The 21,814-nt window shown below is 42.6% G+C and overlaps 1 protein-coding gene across 1 annotated transcript; it reads right to left on the bottom strand.

Moving 5' to 3' along the window:
- Window positions 1–765: 765 nt before the first annotated feature.
- On the bottom strand, window positions 766–19,891 carry LOC143807682 (RWD domain-containing protein 1-like). Its single transcript, XM_077289510.1, has 5 exons — window positions 19,855–19,891; window positions 19,067–19,210; window positions 18,589–18,721; window positions 4,359–4,421; window positions 766–1,031 (listed from the first exon to the last, which is right to left on the bottom strand). The coding sequence occupies exons 2-5, from the start codon at window positions 19,190–19,192 to the stop codon at window positions 922–924; spliced, it is 432 nt and encodes a 143-aa protein (XP_077145625.1). The 5' UTR covers window positions 19,193–19,210; window positions 19,855–19,891; the 3' UTR covers window positions 766–921.
- Window positions 19,892–21,814: the final 1,923 nt, after the last annotated feature.

Here is a 21,814-nt window from a genome sequence, read left to right as displayed (position 1 = left end):
AAAAATGAGGCAATATGTGGTAGGTGTAGTAATAATATCTGCAAATATCTCCAATTAAAAATGCAGCATAGTTTTTAAGATTCAATATGTCACTTTCCCCGTTACAGTAGCTTAGGTATCCCTAGTACTTACTTACAGCAGGGTATATGTTCATTTTTGTTCTCTCTTAGGTTTTGTCTGTTTAATGGACAATGTGAACATGCTCCTTACACACCGTTTCTTTGAGCTGGGCATTACCTTGATATAATTTCCAATTGCTGGGTGTCCAAAGTTGGGCCCCAGTTCTGCTTGGCCCTTATCCACATTGAGGTAAATTTTGGCATATGGCAAGATTTTAATAATAGAGGTTAGGACCATCCCAATTAGTTACACCTTGTGGCTGGTGGGATGGCTTTTAAGCTTTTTTTTTTCAGATCCAAAACAATGTTTACCAAGTACCCTATGTTACTTATATGCACTATTGCTTTTTACTGACTTAGAGCAGGGAATATGTTCATTTTTGTTATATCTTTGGTTGTGTCTGTTTAATGGCCAGTGTGAACATGCACCTACAATTTGCATGTGTCCCAATATATATTTATATTTTATCTCTGGCATACTGAGCTGACAGGCAACATGTGAAACCTGACCATGAAAAAGATAAAACTACATGAGAGACCATGACAATTTATTTCCCTGCAGCTACAGCATGCTCTCCCTCTGACATATAATGGTATTGTTTCATTTACTTTGATAAAACACAGTTATTAAAAACATCTCAATCAGTTGATTTTAAGTCACTTTATTCAGTGTGATCTTTGAAGTGTTCAGAAGAGAAATCTCCTGATAATTAAAATATGACTTAAAAAATGAACAGCAGTGGATGAACACTTATTAGTCACAGATACTGTGACTTTGTGAAGAACGGTAAGTCCAAGGTAATCAGTCACTTTCTACATCAATAGGGTTGTAATCTAAATCCTCTTCGTCATCTAGTTCTAAATCATCCAATTCTTGGAATAGAGATTCATCCACTTCAACGCTGTTACCAGCTGCAAGGCAAAGAGGAAACAGTTATTCACTTACAATGGGTAACAACTTGTTGCTACAACCTTCTTCTAATCTAAGCATGCTCTAAGACACCAATGGACAAGTCTTTACACAAGGGTTTGTCAATCACATTTGGGGCCAAATACAATTAACAAAAAAAGTTATTCAAAATATCTAAATACAGTAAATAGCGCAAAAAGAAAAACAAAATAAAAAAAACAAAAACGATTCCTTAGTCTATTTTACAGCGTTCATTGTGCTTTTAAAAAAAACAAAAAAAACCTGGCAGTAGGATTATCCAGGTCAGGACAATTATGGAAGTTACAAACTTTATGAAAAATAATTTGTAAAAAAATAAATAAATAAATAAATAAATAAATACAAATTTGCTTGTTGTGCTATTCTGTGAGACCAATTAGGTTTTCATTTTTGGGGCGATAGAAGAGTTTTTTTTTTGGTAAGAACGCTGATGTTTTTATTTATACTATTCTGCATGCATATGACATTTCTTTGCTTCTTGTTGCATTTTTATGCAGTGATCAAGAAAACAAACTTCAGGAATTTAGATTTTTTTTTTCTTATCTGTACTGCTTTTATTAATCCGGTTATAAGGATTCTGTCAGCTGATTCATGCTGTCCAAATAATAAGCAGTATAAATTAGAGTCTGGCTGCATGATTGTAGCCAGGTATATTCTGCTCTGAAATGCTCAAGACCGTGGCTACAACCGTGCATCCAGACTCTGATTTATACTGCCTATCATTTGGACAGCATGAATCAGCTGACACGTCTCCTTTAATTATATATATAAATTATTATTAACCCCTTAATGACCAGAGATATTTTTGTTTTTGCATTTTCAATTTTTGCTTCCCTTCTTCCCAGAGACATCATTATATTTTATTTTTCGGTCAATATGGTCACGTGAGGACTTGTTTTTAGCGGGACGAATTGTACTTTTGAACGACACCATTGGTTTTAAGCATGTCGTATACTGGAAAATGGGAAAAAAATTATTCCAAGTGTGGTGAAATTGCAAAAAAAGTGCAATCCCATAGTTTTTTTTTACCATGTTCACTAAATTGTAGGTCAGTTTTTGCATTATAATTTTCCAGGTCATTATAAATTCATAGACACCAAACATGTCTAGGTTTTTTTATTTAAGTGGCAAAAAAAATTCCAAAGTTAAAAAAATACCCGTGGTGTCTCCAATTTTCCTTATCTCGGGTCAGGTGAGGGCTTATTTTTTGCGAGCCGAGCTGATGTTTTTAAGGATACCATTTTGGCGCAGATACGATCTTTTGATCGCTCGATATTGCATTTTAATGCAATGTTGCGGTGACCAAAAAAGTTATTCTGGCGTTTTTAATTTTTTTCTTCTCGTTACGCCATTTAACGATAGTGTTAATTCTTCTTTTATATTGATAGATCTGGCAATTCTGAACTGGGCGATACCAAATATGTGTATATTTGATTTTTTTTGTTTTATTTTGCATGGGGTGAATGGGGGGGGGGGCGATTTGAACTTTTAGGGTATGTGCACACGTTGCGGATTTGTTGTGGATCCGCAGCGTTTTTTGAGGTGCAGAAACGCTGCAGATCCGCAATTGATTTACAATACAATGTAAATCAATGAGAAAAAAAAAATGCTGTGCCCACTTTGTGGAAAAACCGCTGCGGAAATGCTGCGGTTTAAAAGAAGTAGCAGGTCACTTCTTTTTTGTGAATCTGCAGCGTTTTTGTACCCATTCCATTATAGAAAACCGCAGGGGTAAAAACCACAGCAAATCCGCAAGAAAACCGCAGCAAAAACGCACAAAAAAAGCTGCGGAACCGCACAAAAAAACGCAGGTGCGTTTTCTGCCAGGAGAGGCAGAATCCGCACCAGAAATTCCTAAGCCTAATCTGCAACGTGTACACATAGCCTAATATATATTTTTAAAAACATTTCTTTTCTTTTTTAACTTTTGGCATGCTTCAACAGTCTCCATGGGAGACTAGAAGCTGCCATAATCCGAAAGGTTCTGCTACATACAGGCGATGAAGAGATCGCCTGTATGTAGCAGAAATGCTCACTTGCTATTAGCGCCGACCATCGGGCGCTGCTCATAGCAATCTGGCTATGACAACCATAGAGGTCTGCTGGAGACCTCTGGTTGTCATGCCAACCAATCGGTGACCCGCGATCACCTGATGGGGTCGCCGATGGGCGGGATTCCGGCGCGCTTTCTAGAAGCTCAAGTTAAATGCCGCTGTCAGAGAATGAAAGCGGCATTTAACTAGTTAACAGCCACGAGTGGATCGCGATTCCACCCGTGGCTGTTGCGGGCACATGTCAGCTGTACATATCAGCTTTCATGTGCCCGGAAAGTTGCAGTCTCATCACCGGAGCCCGCACCAAACAGGTGGAGTCCGACAGCGGCATACTATTACGCCCAATGTCGGAAAGGGTTAAGGACGCAGCGATACCACATATGTTTCTCTTTGTTACTTTATTTTTGATGGGGCTAGGAGAGGGGAAGGCCATTAATATTTTTTTCTATATTTTTAAAAACATTTTTCTTCATTTATCTTAATTTATAGCCCCCTCAGGGATCGTGAACCTGCAATCGTCTGATCGTGGATATTATACTGTGATACTATAATATAGGAGTATATGGTATAAATCATGGTTGAAATGGAATCCTATCGACACTTCACACTGCAGACGAGAGTGCGATGGGCGCATTAAATGGCATGGCGCACATCCCCGTGGTTCCCACACTTTAAATGCCGCAGTCAGAGATTGTCAATGAGGCTGAAGGGATCAACAGTGCTTTGAGAAGCAGATAACAGCTGCATCATAGAAAAAGACCTGACATTGGACAAACCCATATATCCAATATTTGGAATGGATTAAAGAGGTTGTCCGATCTCAGAAGAAAAGTCTGTGGTCGCTATGCAATGCTCACACTATCATGATTCCCCTGTATTTCCCAAGTTAGCGGGCGGTCACATGAAACGTATACAACTTGCAAACTTGTGGACATGTGATGACTAGACTCCAGCAAGTAACCGCAATTATGGAAATTGTATCCATGCACACACGACCACCCATCTGCATGGGAAATAGTGGTAAGGACTCACATTTCAGCAATCTGCAATCAGAGTGACTGCAGACATTTCTTTTTAAAGTGATCAACCCCTTTAAGTTCATATATTTTACTATGCCATTAAACACAGATTTACATATCACCAAGCTCTCTCCAGTACTAGTTCATGTAAAGGTTTGATATAAAAGAAGTATTATATATATATACATCAAGCTAATTGGTAACATTCATAACTTGCCTTCTTCCAGAAATTTGATGTCGGAGGTGTCCAGGTTATGATCTCTCTCAAATAGCTGCTTTCCTGCACAACACAAAACACATTAAAAAAACTTTGGTTAGAAATAAATAGTTCATGAGAAGAACATAGGAGCGGTAACCTACAAATCATTGAAAATGCAGTTACATACAAAAAGTCAATTCCCCCACATATGGACATGTGACTGTACTTTCCAATATTAGTAAAAATATTGCCAGACATCCCAACGTCTAGCACTGCAGTGATAATCCCATAAGACTTGCCTTATTTTAAACCATGATGGAATAAAAGTTATAAAATAATATATCAGGAGCATCTGTCCATCTCTGCAGCCTTTTAGGCCACGTTCAAACAACCGTATTTTTGATCCGAGTGCTGTTCATGAAAAAACATATCAAGACTAATATTGCCGTATATACTCGAGTATAGGAAGAGATTTTCAGCTCATTTTTTTAGGATGAAAGTGCCCCTCTCTGGGGAGGGGGAGCGGCAGGAGTGGAGACTATCATATCATACTCACCCTCCCTGGCGTGGTCTCTGCACGTCCCTGCTTCTCAGATGGTCTCGGCGCCGGCAGCTCTTCCTGTGTTCAGCGATCACATAGTACCGCTCATTAAAGTAATCAATATGGATGCGCCTCCACTCCCATAGGCGTGGAGCGCATATTCATTACTTTAATGAGCAGTACCATGTGACCACTGAACACAGGAAGAACTGCCGGCACCGAGACCATCTGAGAAGCAGGGACGTGCAGAGAATGCTCTAGGAGTGGGTGAGCAATGCGATATTCACCTGGGCTCTGTCTTCCGCATCCTCTGGCTGCGACGTTCAGGTCAGAGGGCGTGATGATGTGATTAGTGCGTGCCTTCTGCCTGAACAGTCACTGAAGAGACCCGGAAGACACAGCGGTGCGGCGGTGGAACGTGAATATTGCAAGTGCTGGGGGCCTGCAATTATATTTAGGTAGAGCGTTATTCCTTAAAGCTAAGGACATTTCAAAGGAGTTATGAGAGAATTTAATATCAGTTATGACAGGAATAGAGGGAGTATCTATTGATTTTTCACTTTGAGGCAATACAAGTTTTTATGCCAGAATAAATATGTAAAGAAACTTGTCTAACTTTTTTTTGAGGGTGGTTATCAGATGCCATTTAAGTCATTAGTAAAGACAAGAGAGAGAGAGCGAGAGCGCGAGAGAGAGAGAGCGAGAGAGAGAGCGAGCGAGATCCCCGAGTCGGAATATGCCTCCAGGCATGCTCAGAAGTAAAAACTGCATCCGTCACTGGATTCCTGTGTTTCACAGTGTGCACAGGATCGAGTGTCCATAGGCTCCCATTCTGTGGAACGACGTATGCCGCAGGAAGCGTCGGGGAACGTTTTTCCACTGCAGACATAAAACGCTTCATTGAACGTTTTTTTCCAGACGACGTACAGCAAAATTCCACTGGATCCAGTGCACGACGGACGAAACGTGTAGCCATCCGTCACAATCCGTTGCTAACGGAGGTCTATGGGAAAAAACAGGATCCTGCAAAAAAAATATGCAGGATCCTGCATTTTCAAAAAACGACGTATCTCGACTAGTGTCACTTTCACACTTCCGTCTTTTGTCTCAGGTCGAAATCCGTCATTTTTCTATAGACTTGTATTAGCGACGGATTGTGACAGATGGCCATCCGTTTCATCCGTCATGCACTGGATCCGTCGGAAAATAGTGGTCCGTCGTGTAGAGAAAACGTTCAGAGGAATGTTTTTTCTGCACATTGGAAAATCGCTCAGCGACGGGTCCTGCGCTGTCCGTCGTTGGCTATAATGGAAGCCTTTGGATGCAGGATCTATCGCTGACCGTGAAACACAGGAATCCACCGACGTATCCCATTTTTTCCCTCTGAGCATGCCCGGAAAGATTTTCAAGGCAGGAGAAAATCTCTCTCTCATCCCCGGAATACCAAGTCCCATATCTACACCTGAAAAGCTCAGCTGACGCATCCGTCATAACACTGGATGCGTTCCCTCCGTTGTATCACTATTTTATCGACATCCGTCGGCACGTCTTCCCGACGCATTAGGACGGGATACTGCCGACGAAAGTGTGAAAGGAGAGAGAGACACACACCTTTCCCGGGCATTAGGATGGGACACTACCGACGGAAGTGTGAAAGGAGAGCGAGGAAGAGGGAGAGATTTTTCCCTGCCTGGAAAATCTCAGAGGGAAAAAACGGGACACGTCGCTGGATTCCTGTGTGTGACGGTCAGCGACGGATCTTGCGTCCATAGGCTTACATTACAGTTTTTCCAAAACTCGACGGATTTCGACGTGAGACAAAAGACAGAAGTGTGAAAGAGGCCTTAGCCTTGTCTCTGCTACAAATCTCTAGGAGGATACCTTAGAATCTAAATGACGGGGGCAGCATGGTGGCGCAGTGGTTAGCACAGCAGCCTTGCAGCACTGGAGTCCTGGGTTCTAATCCCACCTTGGACAACATCTGCAAAGAGTTTGTATGTTCTCTCCGTGTTTGCGTGGGTTTCCTCCGGGCACTCAGGCTTCCTCCCACATTCCAAAGACATACTGATAGGGAATTTAGATTGTGAGCCCCATCGGGGACAGCGATGATAATGTGTACAAACTGTAAAGCGCTGCGTAATATGTTAGCGCTATATAAAAATAAAGATTATTATTATTATTATAAATGACTAATAAATGCCAACCAGTCCAAATTATAACTCCAGACCCAAAGATATATATGTATATGCTCGTGTATAAGCCAAGATTTTCAGCACTTTTTTTCTGTGCTGAAAACGTCCCCCTCGGCTTATACACGAGTCATTGTCCCAGGAGGTCGGCAGGGGAGGGGGGAGCGGAAGGAGCCGGCGGCTGTCACTTCATACTTCTACTCCTCGCGCGATCGCTGCAAGTCCTCCCCTACATCACTATGTTGGTTCAGCGAGGCTCCTTCCTGTGTTCAGCGGTCACATGGTAACGCTCATTAAAGTAATGAATATGGATGTGACTCCACTCCCATAGGGGTGGAGCACATATTCATTAATGAGCGGTACCACATGACCGCTGAACACAGGAAGGAGCTGCCGGTCCCGGGACAACAGAGAGATGCAGGGACGTGCAGCAATAGTGCGAGCAGGGTGAGGAGGACGGGGGAGCACAGCAGAGCCATGCATACAACAGGAGGAGGACAGACGAGCCATGCACACAATAGGGGGAGGACGGAGGAGCCATGCACGCAACAGGGGGAGGACGGAGGAGCCATACACGCAACAGGGGGAGGACGGAGGAGCCATGCACGCAACAGGGGGAGGACGGAGGAGCCATGCACGCAACAGGGGGAGGATGGAGGAGCCATGCACAGAACAGGGGGAGGACGGAGGAGCCATGCACACAACAGGGGGAGGACGGAGGAGCCATGCACACAACAGGGGGAGGACGGAGGAGCCATGCACAGAACAGGGTGAGGACGGAGGAGCCATGCACACAACAGGGGGAGGACGGAGGAGCCATGCACAGAACAGGGGGAGGACGGAGGAGCCATGCACACAACAGGGGGAGGACGGAGGAGCCATGCACACAACAGGGAGAGGACGGAGGAGCCATGCACACAACAGGGGGTGGACGGAGGAGCCATGCACACAACAGGGGGAGGACGGAGGAGCCATGCACACAACAGGGGGAGGACGGAGGAGCCATGCACACAACAGGGGGAGGACGGAGGAGCCATGCACGCAACAGGGGGAGGACGGAGGAGCCATGCACACAACAGGGGGAGGACGGAGGAGCCATGCACAGAACAGGGGGAGGATGGAGGAGCCATGCACACAACAGGGGGAGGACGGAGGAGCCATGCACACAACAGGGGGAGGACGGAGGAGCCATGCACACAACAGGTGGAGGACGGAGGAGCCATGCACACAACAGGGGGAGGACGGAGGAGCCATGCACACAACAGGGGGAGGACAGAGGAGCCATGCACAGAACAGGGGGAGGACGGAGGAGCCATGCACACAACAGGGGGAGGACGGAGGAGCCATGCACATAACAGGGGGAGCCAAACATACCAGGACAGGGATGAGGGGACAATACATACCCGGCTTATACTCGAGTCAACAAGCTTACCCAGTTTTCCGTGGCAAAATTAGGTGCTTCAGTTTATACTCGAGTATATACGGTAACTGGACTTACAAAGATTTCATTTGGCTTATTACAACCATTACCTACGCCAATTAGAAGGATAACTGGGACGTAGATATTTTGCTATGCTAAAAGTCGACCATTCCATTTTGAGACTGACAATGGCTTCTGATTAGAGCAACCATTTACACCCCTTGTCAAGAGGACAAACTATAACATAGATGTCAAATGCGGACCAGTTCAATATGCTATTCAACTATGAAGGATTGACTGGAAATCTATTGGACTCACCTGCTACCCTCAAAGCTGTCTTTTATGAAGTCCCCTCCTTGCTGTTTAACCCCTTTACCACCTTGGGCTATTCAGTTTTTGCGTTTTCGTTTTTGGTCCCCTTATTCACAGAGCTATAACCTTTTTTATTTTCCCATCAATATGGCCATGTGAGGGCTTGTTTTTTGCAGGACGAGTTTAACTTTTGAACAACACCATTGTTTTTACAATATAGCGTACGGGACAATGGGAAATATGTTTCCAATGCGGTGAAATTGCAAGAAAAGTGCAATTTCACAAATTGTTGGGGGTTTTTTTTGTTTTTTTTTACAGTGTTAACTAAATGCTAAAACTAGCCTGCCATTATGATTCTCCAGGTCATTACGAGTTCGTGGAAAGAAAACATGTTTAGTTTTAGTTTTTTTTAATTTAATAAAAAAAAAAATCAAAAGTTTGTAAAAAAAAAAAAAAGTGCTGCCATTTTCCGAGACTCAGCATCTCCGTTTTTTTAAATCTGGGGGTGTGAGGGGTTATTTTTTTGCGCAGACATTTTTATTGATATTATGTTTTGATCGCCCATTATTGCAATGTTGCGGCAAACAAAAAAAACCCTAATTGTGGCTTTTTTTTCTCTCTAGCTATGCAGTTTACTGATCGGGTTAATTCTTTTTATATTTTGATTGATCGGGCATTTCTGAATGTGGCAATCCACAATAAGGGGGTGATTGGAACTTTCTTTTTTAATATTTTTAAAAACGTATTATTTACATGCTTCAATACTCTCTTTAGGAGACTTGGAGCTGCGATCATCTGGTCGCATGTGCTACACGTAGCAGCCCTCTACTGCAGACCCCAGGTTGTCATGCCAACCCATCAATGTCACATGGTCATGTGACAGGGGTGCCGCTTAGCACAAGATAAATGCCTGCCGCTGTCAGTGAGCGAGGATACATACATCACAGGTAGTAAAGGGGTCAATAGAATCACCACAGACCAATGATCATCCACTAGCCATCCTTACCAATATAAGCAGTATGGCTAGTAAAGGGTAGTGGAGTTGTGAGACAGTAGTGAAAACAGACCTAAAAGCCCCAAGTTGACTGGATCACAAGAAAAAAAGCCACGGCCTACAAAGTTGTACATACCACTGAGAGTCATACGCCACCAAAGGCCCCATCAAGTCACACCATGAGGCAGAGGCAGCTAATAAAATGCCCTTCACCTGAGCTGGCAGGAAAGTAGGCAACACCTACAAAGTGGCAGGAAAGCCTTCAGGCAGGCCAAACAGGAAACAGTGGCAAACACCAAACAAGAGACACGTGGCCAGATCCACAAGACATGAGACCAGACATGAGGTGGACAGCAAAACACACAAGACACGAGGCCAGACACTATCGAGATTCTAACACGACAGGCTCTTTAACAAACTAAGCTACAGCACCTAAACGAGAAACGCCAGGCTGCAAGAATCACAATTCTTCATGACGTGATAATCACAAGACCGCGGGACTACTGAAACACAAGGCCCCAGATATCAAACATTGGTAGGAACGGAAGCATTAAATGTAGATCCTCCCAGACTGGGCCACTATATTCATTGCCATTTATACTAGAGGTATTCTATGATTCACGGCTCCTCCGTGTGCTCAATGCTCCAACATCCAAAAGACAGGAATCCACATTGAAGGAGGAAGTGCAAGTTTTAAGTCCTCATTCTCCCCTTCAGTCTTTTGACAGCATTTTACATCAGTATCTGTAAGCCAAAACCAGGAGTGGTTTATAAATACAGGAGTGGTGACATGATTTTATTTTTTCCTCTGATTGTTCCACTCCTGGTTTTGGCTTACAAATACTGATGTAAAATACTGACCTAATACCGTAGGTGGGAACGTGGCCTTATTTTGTGCTCTTGGCTTCCTGTCCAGTGATAGAGACAGATCTCTCTCTAGTGCAGTCATGGGTGAGGGGAAAAAAAATCAAGTATGCACCCATTTCTTTTGTATGTCTAAGGCTTCTTTCACACTTCCGTCGGTCGGGGTGCGTCATAATGCAGTGCAGCGACGTATCGACGGATGTTGTGAAAAAAGTGTAAAACATGTGCAACACATCCAGTGTTATGACAGATGCGTCGAAGGAGTTCCTGCCTGCATTTTCAGGTATAAAAAAATCCATACAGGCATGCTCAGAATGAAAAAACGGCATACGTCGCTGGATTCCTGTGTTTGATGGTCAGCGACGGATCCTGTGTCCATAGGCTTCCATTTTAGCCAACGACGGACAGCGCAGGACCAGTCGCTGAGCGATTTTCTGACGTGCAGAAAAAAACCTTCCTCTGAATGTTTTCTCCGCACGACGAACCACTATTTTCCGACAGAGCCAGTGCACGACGGATGAAACGGATGGCCATCCGTCACAATTCGTCGCTAATACAATCTATGGGGGAAAAAAAGGATCCTGCAGAAAAATTTTCCCGGGCTTGAAAAATCCTTCCAGGCATGCTCAGAAGGGAAAAACTGGACCCGTCGCTGGATTCCTGTGTGTGACGGTCAGCGACACATCCTGCGCCCATAGGCTTCCATTGTAGCCAACGACGGGCGGCGCAGGATGAAACGGATGGCCATCCGTCACAATCCGTCGCTAATACAAGTCTATGGGAAAATGTAGGATCCTGCATTCACAAAAAACGACGGATTGTGACGGGAGCTGAAAGACGGAAGTGTGAAAGTAGCCTAAGGAGACTTTCATTTAAGTCTACGCATGTGCAAAAAAAATTTGGATTCCATAAGGAGCCGACATGTAGAATCTATTTTTACAAATACAATACAAATCTTTAAATGGAATCTGTCACCCCAAAATTTGCCTATAAGCTAAGGCCGCCGCCATTAGGGGCTTATCTACAGCATTCTGTAATGCTGGAGATAAGCCCCAGATGTAACCTGCAAGATTATAATATAAACCGGTGGTTTTTTTTTTGTCACCCAGGGGCGGTCCCGGTGCGGTCCGGTCCGATGGGAGTCGCGGTCTGGATCCGGCGCCTCACATCTTCATACGATGACGTCCTCTTCTTTTCTTCCTGCCGCAGCTCCGGTGCAGGCGTACTTTATCTGCCCTGTTGAGGGCAGAGCAAAGTACTGCAGTGCGCAGGTGTCGGGAAAGGTTAGAGAGGCCCAGCCCCTGCGCAAGTTAGAAATCGACTCCATGAGGATGGTCTGAGTGTCCGACGTCCACAGATGGGGATTGTGCTCACAGCCCAACACTGTGCAGGACGCTTGGCCACAGAACACCAGGATTGGCAAAATCGCTACTGGCGCCCTGTACTCTTCACAGATGAAAGCAGGTTCACACTGAGCACATGTGACAGACGTGACAGAGTCTGGAGACGCCATGGAGAGCATGACCAGTTTGGCAGTGGGTCAGTAATGGTGTGGGGTGGCATTTCTTTGGAGGGCCGCACAGCCCTCCATGTGCTCGGCAGAGGTAGCCTGACTGCCATTAGGTGCCGAGATGAGATCCTCAGACGCCTTGTGAGACCATATGCTGGTGCAGTTGGCCCTGGGTTCCTCCTAATGCAGGACAATGCCAGACCTCACGTGGCTGGAGTGTGTCAGCAGTTCCTGCAAGATGAAGGCATTGAAGCTACAGACTGGCCCGCCGGTTCCCCAGACCTGAATCCGATTGAACACATGTGGTGCATCATGTCTCACTCCATCCACCAACGTCACGTTGCACCACAGACTGTCCAGGAGTTGGCGGATGCTTTAGTCCAGGTCTGGAAGGCGATCCCTCAGGAGACCATCCGCCGCGTCATCAGGAGCATATGCCTAGGCGTTGTAGGAAGGTAATACAGGCACGTGGAGGCCACAAACACTACTGAGCATCATTTCCTTATCTTGAGGTATTTCCACTGATGTTTCATCAGCCTATAACTTCATTTTCCACTTTGATTTTGAGCATCATTCCATCTCCAGACCTCCGTGGGATATTAGTTGTGATTTACATTGATCATTTTTAGGTTTTATTGTTCTCAACATATTCAACTATGTAATGAATAAAGATTTACAACTGGAATCTTTCATTCAGTGATATCTCGGATGTGGGATTTCAGTGTTCCCTTTATTTTTTTGAGCAGTGTATTTAAGCGATGAAAAAAAATTATTTCCCAAGTTCCGTAACATTTTTATCTTTCTCTTGATGGCGGTCGAGATAGGGCTTGTTTTTTTACGCAGTGAGCCGACACCAATATTGTGTACATAAGATGCTATAATTTCTTATTTCTACAATTTTATAGGGAGGTGTGGTGAACAAAAAAAAAAGTTCTGGTGGATTGCTTTTTTTCTGTATACAGCATTTATAAATCAAATTAATTCCATATTTTAATAAATCAGACGAATGTGGCAATACCAAATATGCTTTGTTTTTCTTACATTTTAATGGAGGAAAGAGGCAAATTATTTTTGAATTATTTCTGAATTTTCTTGTACTTCCCCTATTTACCCATGAGGGCTTGAAATTCCCTCAACCACCATATAATTTCTTCACTATTAAAGATAAAGTAGAATGTAAGCCCACAAGGGCAGGGTCCTCGCCCCCTGTATCAGTCTGTAATTGTTAGTTTGCTTACTATAAGTGATATCTGTGATTTGTATGTAACCCCTTCTCATGTACAGCACCATGGAATCAATGGTGCTATATAAATAATAACAACAGGGAAAAGAAGAGGATAGAACTCTACTGCCATCTACTGACCGCTCTTTGTACTACAAGTGCAACTATTCTTCATTTATATTTACCTCCTTACACGCTCTTAAATAAAGGATTCCTACATTCTTTCCATAATATCAACAATATAATCTGACAAACTCATTGAACAGATAATTTCAAGTCATGTGACAGTGGTACATTATAGATAAAAATGTTTATTCAATACATTAAAGAATAAATTATTTAAATAGCCGCGGGCTCCAACTAAGTGTCTTGATTTTACCAATCTCCCCTAATTAAGTATTATTCAGGCCAGATTTACAGTGGGGGAAATAAGTATTTGATCCCTTACTGATTTTGTAAGTTTGCCCACTGACAAAGACATGAACAGTCTATAATTTTAAGGGTAGGTTCATTTTAAGATTGAGAGATATACCTCCAATAGACATTCATCTATACCACAGAAGACAATCAGATATATTAAAAAGTCGTTATCAGACCTTCTTTTGATAGATGCTTAGAGAATTATACATCCCTCAAAAAAAGATTATTCTTTCTTCTCTACAGTACACAAGAAATATTCAAGAATAGATTATTTATACCACATCATCTCATTAGTCAGGTCAAGAAAATTACCTATGACACTAGAATATACTCAGACCATGCCCCACTTCTTCTCAACCCCACCTTTAACAATACAAGAAAATGTGCATTCAATTGGAATCTTAACAACAACTTGCAGAGTTGCAGACACATAAGAGAAAATATTAAACTCCAATATTTGGGAGGCACACAAAGCAGTGCTTAGAGGCATCCTTATAGAATTTGGTTCTAGGTAAAAAAAAAAAAAAAAAGAAGCTACCAGCTACCTTATTAAATCAAATGAAAGACTTAGAAGAGAAACAAAAGTATCTCAAACACCTACAGTAGAAAAAGACCTTTTCAGACTGAGATGAGAACTCAGTTGCTGAGACAAGAATCTGAAAAATACCTACATTATTCTTCATCTGGGCAAATAAATGTGGCAAATTTGGTTAAAAAAAACAACAAAAAAATAAATTCAGCATATATACAAAAGATCAAAGCTAAATGAGATCAGATCCTGTATATTATAAAAAGGATGATATAGCTAACATTTTCAGCTCATTTTATTCAGATCTTTATAATCTTAAAATAAAGGAAGATCACAAATCTTTGAAAAAGAAATCCGAACTAATTAACTATCTACAAAAAACAGATTTACCAAATCTAACAGTCCAACAAAAAGGACCTTTGGATAGTTCAATTATGATTGATGAATTAGAATTTGATATCAAATCAAGTCCTAAAGGGAAAAGCCCAGGCCCAGATGGCTACTCCATGGAGAACTGTAAAATCTTTAGAGAACTCTCCCAGTATCTGTTGAAATATTTTAATAATATACCCATAGCAAACCCTTTCAGAAGCACTATCCACTCACATCACACTTATCCCAAAAGAGGGCAAAGATCCAACCCTATGCGGTAACTACCAGCCTATTTATTTGCTCAATAATGATATAAAACTCTATGGAAAAACCTTAGCCTATAGAATTCAGATCAACCTCAAGAAGGTGGGCTTTGTGAGGGGTAGGGAGGTCAAAGACACGTCATCAAAACCCTGAACATTATTAACTTTACAAAACTTAACATACAAAACTGCCTTTTTGTTGAATGATGCCGAAAAGTCCTTTGATCGAATTGATTGGGAATTCATGGATAAAGCGCTGGCGAAATTTGGCTTCCCTGCTTCTTTCATCCAAAAATAACGGCTCTTTATTCTAAACCCTCGGCTCAAGATTAATAATGAACTTTCTCCTAGCTTTGAGATAAAAAAAAACAGGACAAGGCAGGGATGGCCCTCTTTCCCCACTCGTTTGTAAAATGTGGCACAAAATAGCTGCATTTGCAGATGATGTTCTCTTCTACCTCACAGACCCATGGCGATCTATCTCTCCACTACTTGAAGAAATGCACGGATTTGGCCTTGCCTCAAATTTTAAAATAAACTGAGTCTGAATTGTTAAATATTAATGTAAAACAGGAGAACTGGACTCTCCTATCCAAATTATCTCCATTCAAAAATAATTGTTCCCATATTACGCACTTAGGGACCAAGATTAGTAATTCCATCTCCTCTTTATACAACCAAAATGTTATACCTTTTATCCACAATCTAGAGCGCGATATCTCCTTGTGGAAGGAAGCGCCTATTTCCTGGTGTGGTACAATCAACCTAATAAAGTTATTTTACCCAAAATACTATATTTTCTTCAAGTCCTACCTATCGACATCCCACAATCCTTCTTTCAAAAAAGCAAAACTCTGATCTCCAAATTTATCTGGCAAAATAAAAGGCCATAGAATTAAATATTCCACACTAATTAAAAGGAAAAATAAGGGGGAACTGGGACTTCTGGACTTTGAAAAATATAGACTTGCTACGCACCTGGCTAGTACCAGGGAATGGCGAATGTCCCCACCTAGGAGGCTCTGGGTTGACATAGAATTCAGTTCTCTCAACAGAAACATCAATCATTCTCTCTGGCCAACATGGCATAATAAATTCAAATATTGCAAAGTTATAAACCCGCTCACCAGATTATCCATAAGCCTGAGAAACAAAACTAACAAAAAACACAATCTGGTCCCTAATATTTGCACATATACTAAACTAGTATACCCGATATCAAATGGATATAAATCTGTTAAAAACTTAAATCTTCAGAAAATCTTTCTTACATACAAATCGGCCAACTAATTCAGAAAAATAATACTCTTTCCACTAGCAAACTTAAAACTTTATTTAATGGCATCGAATTGACAGATTCTGAACTTGAATTCATAAAAGAAACAGCCAGATTTCACCTGCCAGATATCTCTACCAAAACAGTTGATAATTTAATACTAAACATCTTTTTCGGAATGAATGTAAAAAAAAAAAAAATATTTCTAAAATATATAAAATCCTTTGCGACTCAGGAGAAATCCCCCAATTTATTGTCAAACGGGAGAAATAATTCAAATATAACCTTCTCTCTCATCCCTTATTTCCCTTCCCCCTCCCTTACTCCATTTCCTAATCAGAGTTCCATTAATCTTTGTACCCCTTAAAGAAAACAAATGTTGCTTTTTCTGTGTATCTTTGCTGTTATATTGCTTATGTCAATATTCTTAAATAAGGAACTTATAAAAAATAAAAAAAATAGAAACTGAGTGACGTGATTCACACGAAACCCGAGGGATCCATTTACTATACTGAGGCAGCAGGAGTTACTCTGGACTCCGTCTGGCCTCTGGTCAGCGGTGTCCTTTTCAGAAGTGCACAAAACTGTGTCCGACGGCAGTTTCATGCAATGCTAAAAAGATGGACACCGCCAGATCACAGTTCGAAAGGCGTCCACAGTGCCTAATTATAAGATATCTTCCACCAGAGGTTCCATCTGTATCACGCATTTCAGAGATTTACACGGAAACCCCGATGAAAAGGAGTCCAACGCAGGATAAATGAGTGCCCAGCATTACTGCAATCTTTAGGAGGCAGAATGAACAAATCAACAGCAGGTGAAGAATTAGTTTTATTTATTTTTTTGACGCCGTTCCTCGTGCAATATAATTGATTAGGTGACTTTATTCTTCGGGTCAGTGCGAATACAGCGATTATTCTCATTTTTCTGAGGCAGAATGAACAAAATCAATTCAGGAATTGTTTTTTTCTTTTTTTTGGTGGTGATGGTGGTGGGGGGTTATACGGTTCCGTGTGTGGTAAAATTGATAAGGCAGTTTTATTCTTCGGGTAAGTACAATTACAGCGATACCTCACTTATATATTTTTTTAATGTTTTGGCGCCTTTACATAACATTTATAGACAAAATAATTATTTTTGCATCACTTTATACTGAGACCTATAACTTTTTTTATTTTTCCTCTGATGGAGCTGTATGGTGGCTTGTTTTTTTGTGGGACAAGATGACGTTTTCAGCGGTAACATTTTTATTTATATCCGTCTTTTTTATCGCGTTTTATTCCACTTTTTGCTCCGCAGTATGATGATAAAGCATTGTATTTTACCTTTTTTATGGTACTCACTAAAGGGGTTAACTAGAGGGACAGTTTTATAAGTCGGGTCACTGCAAATATTATAGATAGATATAATAATAAATAAAAAGATATTGTATTTGTTTGTTTTTTAATAATTTTTACAATCATTTAAAAAACATTTTTTACTTTTTATTTTACTTTGTCCAACTATGGGACTATAATTTTTTGCAGGCTGATCGCTTGTACAGCATGGGGATGCAGGAGCATACCGATACTATGCAAACTGTCAGCTCTGCACTGACAAAGAAAGTTGCTGATAATACACTGCGTATGATCAGCAAGTTTCCTAGCTCTGGTGACCCGGATGTCATCATGGCAATGATCGTCACCCCGCTTCATGCCGTGGGGGTCTCAGATCCAAAAGGCAGAGGGGCTGTCAGCCCTCTGCCGGCTCCCTTGAATGCTGCAATCACGTTCGATCGCTGCATTTCAGGGGTTAAAGTGCAGTGAACAGTGCGTGTCAGAATCAGCGGACACCCATTGGCGACCAGCCGCGCACAACCGATGTGCGTGGGCGATTGAAATGACATAATAATCCGTCTTTGGTCAAATAGGGCCAGGGAGCATAGACAGATTATTACGTCAGATGTCAGAAAGGGGTTAATCCGCTGTCAAGTGCTTTTAACAGCGAGATTTCACAGTCCACGTTAAAGGGGGAGGGGGGGACACGACCTGTGATGTCTAAATATACGTCAAAGGATGTAAAGGTGTTAAATAACTAAACTGCCGCGGCTGGAGCTTGACTATATAATCTAGCTCCTAAGCCCCATCCACACCTGTGGACACCCTTCCAGGAAAATAATACAAATCATAATACAAAAATAGTTTAAGGGAGTTATCACGCCTACCCCTTTAAATTGTGATTAATGACTGCACACTACAATACATAACATCACATATGTCTATGGCGTGCTCTCCCAAATGAATATTGAGGGACCATGTTGCAAGGAAAAGATACAACCTCAGTAACAGGAGACTTACCAGATAATTTACTTTTTCCCGCTTGCTCCTCTTCCTTTTGTCTTTTTCGTCTCATCTCTACCATCTCTACATCAAATTTGGATTTCCAATTAAGGAAGTTTTCAATTGTAACTGGATTCCCATGGAAACGTTTCTAGGAGAATTATCAGGTTCACATAAACAATGTTGTCTATGCATCAGCTAAAGTCACGATATAACATCTTGAAACATGCCAGCCAACCACCTCAACCCAGGACCTAAGGAACACCCAAACACCCAGCTGGTGACAATAGCATATGTGCAGAGAGGGAGCAACGATTCTAAATACTTTCCATTATAACTTGACTTTTACCAAGAAATATCTGACTAAAAGATCTAAACATAGACACAACAAACTGTCTGAAAACCAAAATTCCTGGCAGTCTCAAAACTTTTGGCCACGACTGTACTGACATAACCAGTGACATTCACTGAGCAGTACTTTTCTACAGGAAGTTACCTTTTCTGCTTCTTCCACCTCCTTTTCCTTCTGTATTTTTTCCTCTTCTCTCCGGTTTTTGATTTGGTCTATAATTTCATTTAGTTTATCTTGGGCAGCAGACACTAAAGTGAAAATCATCACCATTCCCAGGTTCTCCTGAGCCTACAAAAGATTAGAGGGTTACTTATGGTTCTGATTGTATTCAACTCACAAAAACAAAAAGTTATCAATCCCTCGTCAGATGAGACTTAGACAGGGTCCTATACTAAAACTCATCTGCCGACTGTGGCTAGCTTTGTTTGGCTATCCACAAAGTAGACAAGTGCAGGGGCTGCTTGCTATGTAACTGCAATAGTCTGGTCTAGTAATTGGACTATAACAGTGCACGTTGCATTTTTTCCCCACAGAGACCATTAGTCCATGTAAACCGAATCCGTGTGCTGTTCATGTGCGATACATGGACATATAAACCACAAAGAGCGTTGTAATCACTCAGCACATTGATTGACAGACTTGCTATGTACACACACATTGATGAGCAGGCTGTGAATGTGTAAGGGAGTGATATCAATATGCTCAATGGTAGAGAGCAGTGACTGTTACAGCCCCCTGCACTGCCCCAATGACTGGAAGCCAGCGGCTGCAGGGAGAATAGAACTTCCCTTTCTCCCTTTGAGCTGCCAGTAAGCCCGACAGACTAAACAGATGATTTAAAAGCCATTTACCTGTAGATTAACACAACATCTGCAAGTGAAGTGTTGTTTTGGAGGTGACAGGTTCCATTTAAGTTAAAGTGTAGAACTGACCTGCTCCGCTAATAAGGCCAAGACAGCAGAAGCATCACTATGACTGACTCCAGGAAAATGGCCGCCGAAATCTCGGGAGATGAGATTTCAGCGCTGAGATCTCATCTCTCGAGATTCCGGCGGCCATTTTCCCAGAGTCAGTCATACAGGAACGCATTGACGAACTGCCGGGGGCTCTGGCCTTTCACAAAATGTCGGCAGAGCCCCCCGCAGCACCGGAGACAGCCCTGCAGCACTGGAGACAGCCCTGCAGCACCGGAGCCCCCCTGCAGCACAGGAGCCCCCCTGCAGACCCCCTCATCCCAGCCTGCAGCAATGCTCCACTCCTGCCTCCAGCAACGACCCTGGGACCCTGATCCACCGCAGCCACAACCCCTGGTAAGTAATAAGACGCATGGATTATAAGACGCCCCACCAATTTATTAAAAAAAGTTTTTTCCTATTTTTCTCCTCAAAATTTGGGGTATGTCTTATAATCCGGAGCGTCTTACAAAGAGAAAAATACGGTATATATTCTAGCATAGCGCCTACTACGTGTCTTGGGGGACACTCGCTTGGCACGGGATTAATACACTCAGGCACAGATTTCTTATAAAACAGAGTCTTTTAGGTTTATTTCTCACAACATAAACCACATCCACAGGAACTTAGTAACAGTTTGAACACCATCTGGACATATTCAACTTTACCACAGTTCGTCTCTGACCCTGGTCAGCATAACACATGGTTTTCAGACCATTACCCGTTGGCAACCTTCACGGGTTCCTGGACACCTCTTGGCCTCAGAGGTGCCCCATACACAATGTCTCTCTCTTCTAATGCCGGTTAGCATTACACGTATCCCTTTCCGTTACCTGTTGGTGCCGCACATGTTTCTCGGATACCTCTCCTCCACAGAGGTATCCTTCAGACGTTTCTCACTCTGACCCCGGTCAGTACAACACGGATCTCCATCCGTCCCACACACTGGAATGTGCTAGGTCCAGAGCCCTGCCATGTGCTCTTCAAGAATCCTATTCTCCAGGACTTCCAACACAGGCTTCCAGGACCTTCCGGCATAGACCATTCAGGTCCACACTCCAAGACCATGTGACCATCCCTCAGTCACATTATATAGTACTAACCACTCCCACAGGTGGGAGTGTGGATGTGTGGCTAGTTTGTCCCGCCCATCTCACACAACTAGCCTAGTTAGTCTCCCTTACAACTACACCATAAATATACACACTCTTGAGGGACTACAGGTCCCAGAACAACAACATTACATCAGACTTACCACGCAGACTCCCTCTGCGACACATATCGGCCATTCACAACTCTGCCAGTCACTGTTTCACCACGATTATAATGACAACTATGCCTCCATGCATATCCCAACTAGCACACACAGCGCCCCCTAGCTGACACAGGGGTCACTACACCACAATATATATATATACACTCACCGGCCACTTTATTAGGTACACCATGCTAGTAACGGGTTGGACCCCCTTTTGCCTTCAGAACTGCCTCAATTCTTCGTGGCATAGATTCAACAAGGTGCTGGAAGCATTCCTCAGAGATTTTGGTCCATATTGACATGATGGCATCACACAGTTGCCGCAGATTTGTCGGCTGCACATCCCAAAGATGCTCCATACAAGGCAGGATGGATCCATGCTTTCATGTTGTTTACGCCAAATTCTGACCCTACCATCCGAATGTCGCAGCAGAATTCGAGACTCATCAGACCAAGCAACGTTTTTCCAATCTTCTACTGTCCAATTTCGATGAGCTTGTACAAATTGTAGCCTCAGTTTCCTGTTCTTAGCTGAAAGGAGTGGTACCCGGTGTGGTCTTCTGCTGCTGTAGCCCATCTGCCTCAAAGTTCGACGCACTGTGCGTTCAGAGATGCTCTTAGGCCTACCTTGGTTGTAACGGGTGGCGATTTGAGTCACTGTTGCCTTTCTATCAGCTCGAA

Source organism: Ranitomeya variabilis, chromosome 2 (assembly GCF_051348905.1).
Source record: "Ranitomeya variabilis isolate aRanVar5 chromosome 2, aRanVar5.hap1, whole genome shotgun sequence".
NCBI classification, from domain to species: Eukaryota; Metazoa; Chordata; class Amphibia; order Anura; family Dendrobatidae; genus Ranitomeya; species Ranitomeya variabilis.
This window is presented reverse-complemented; position numbering and strand designations above follow the sequence as displayed.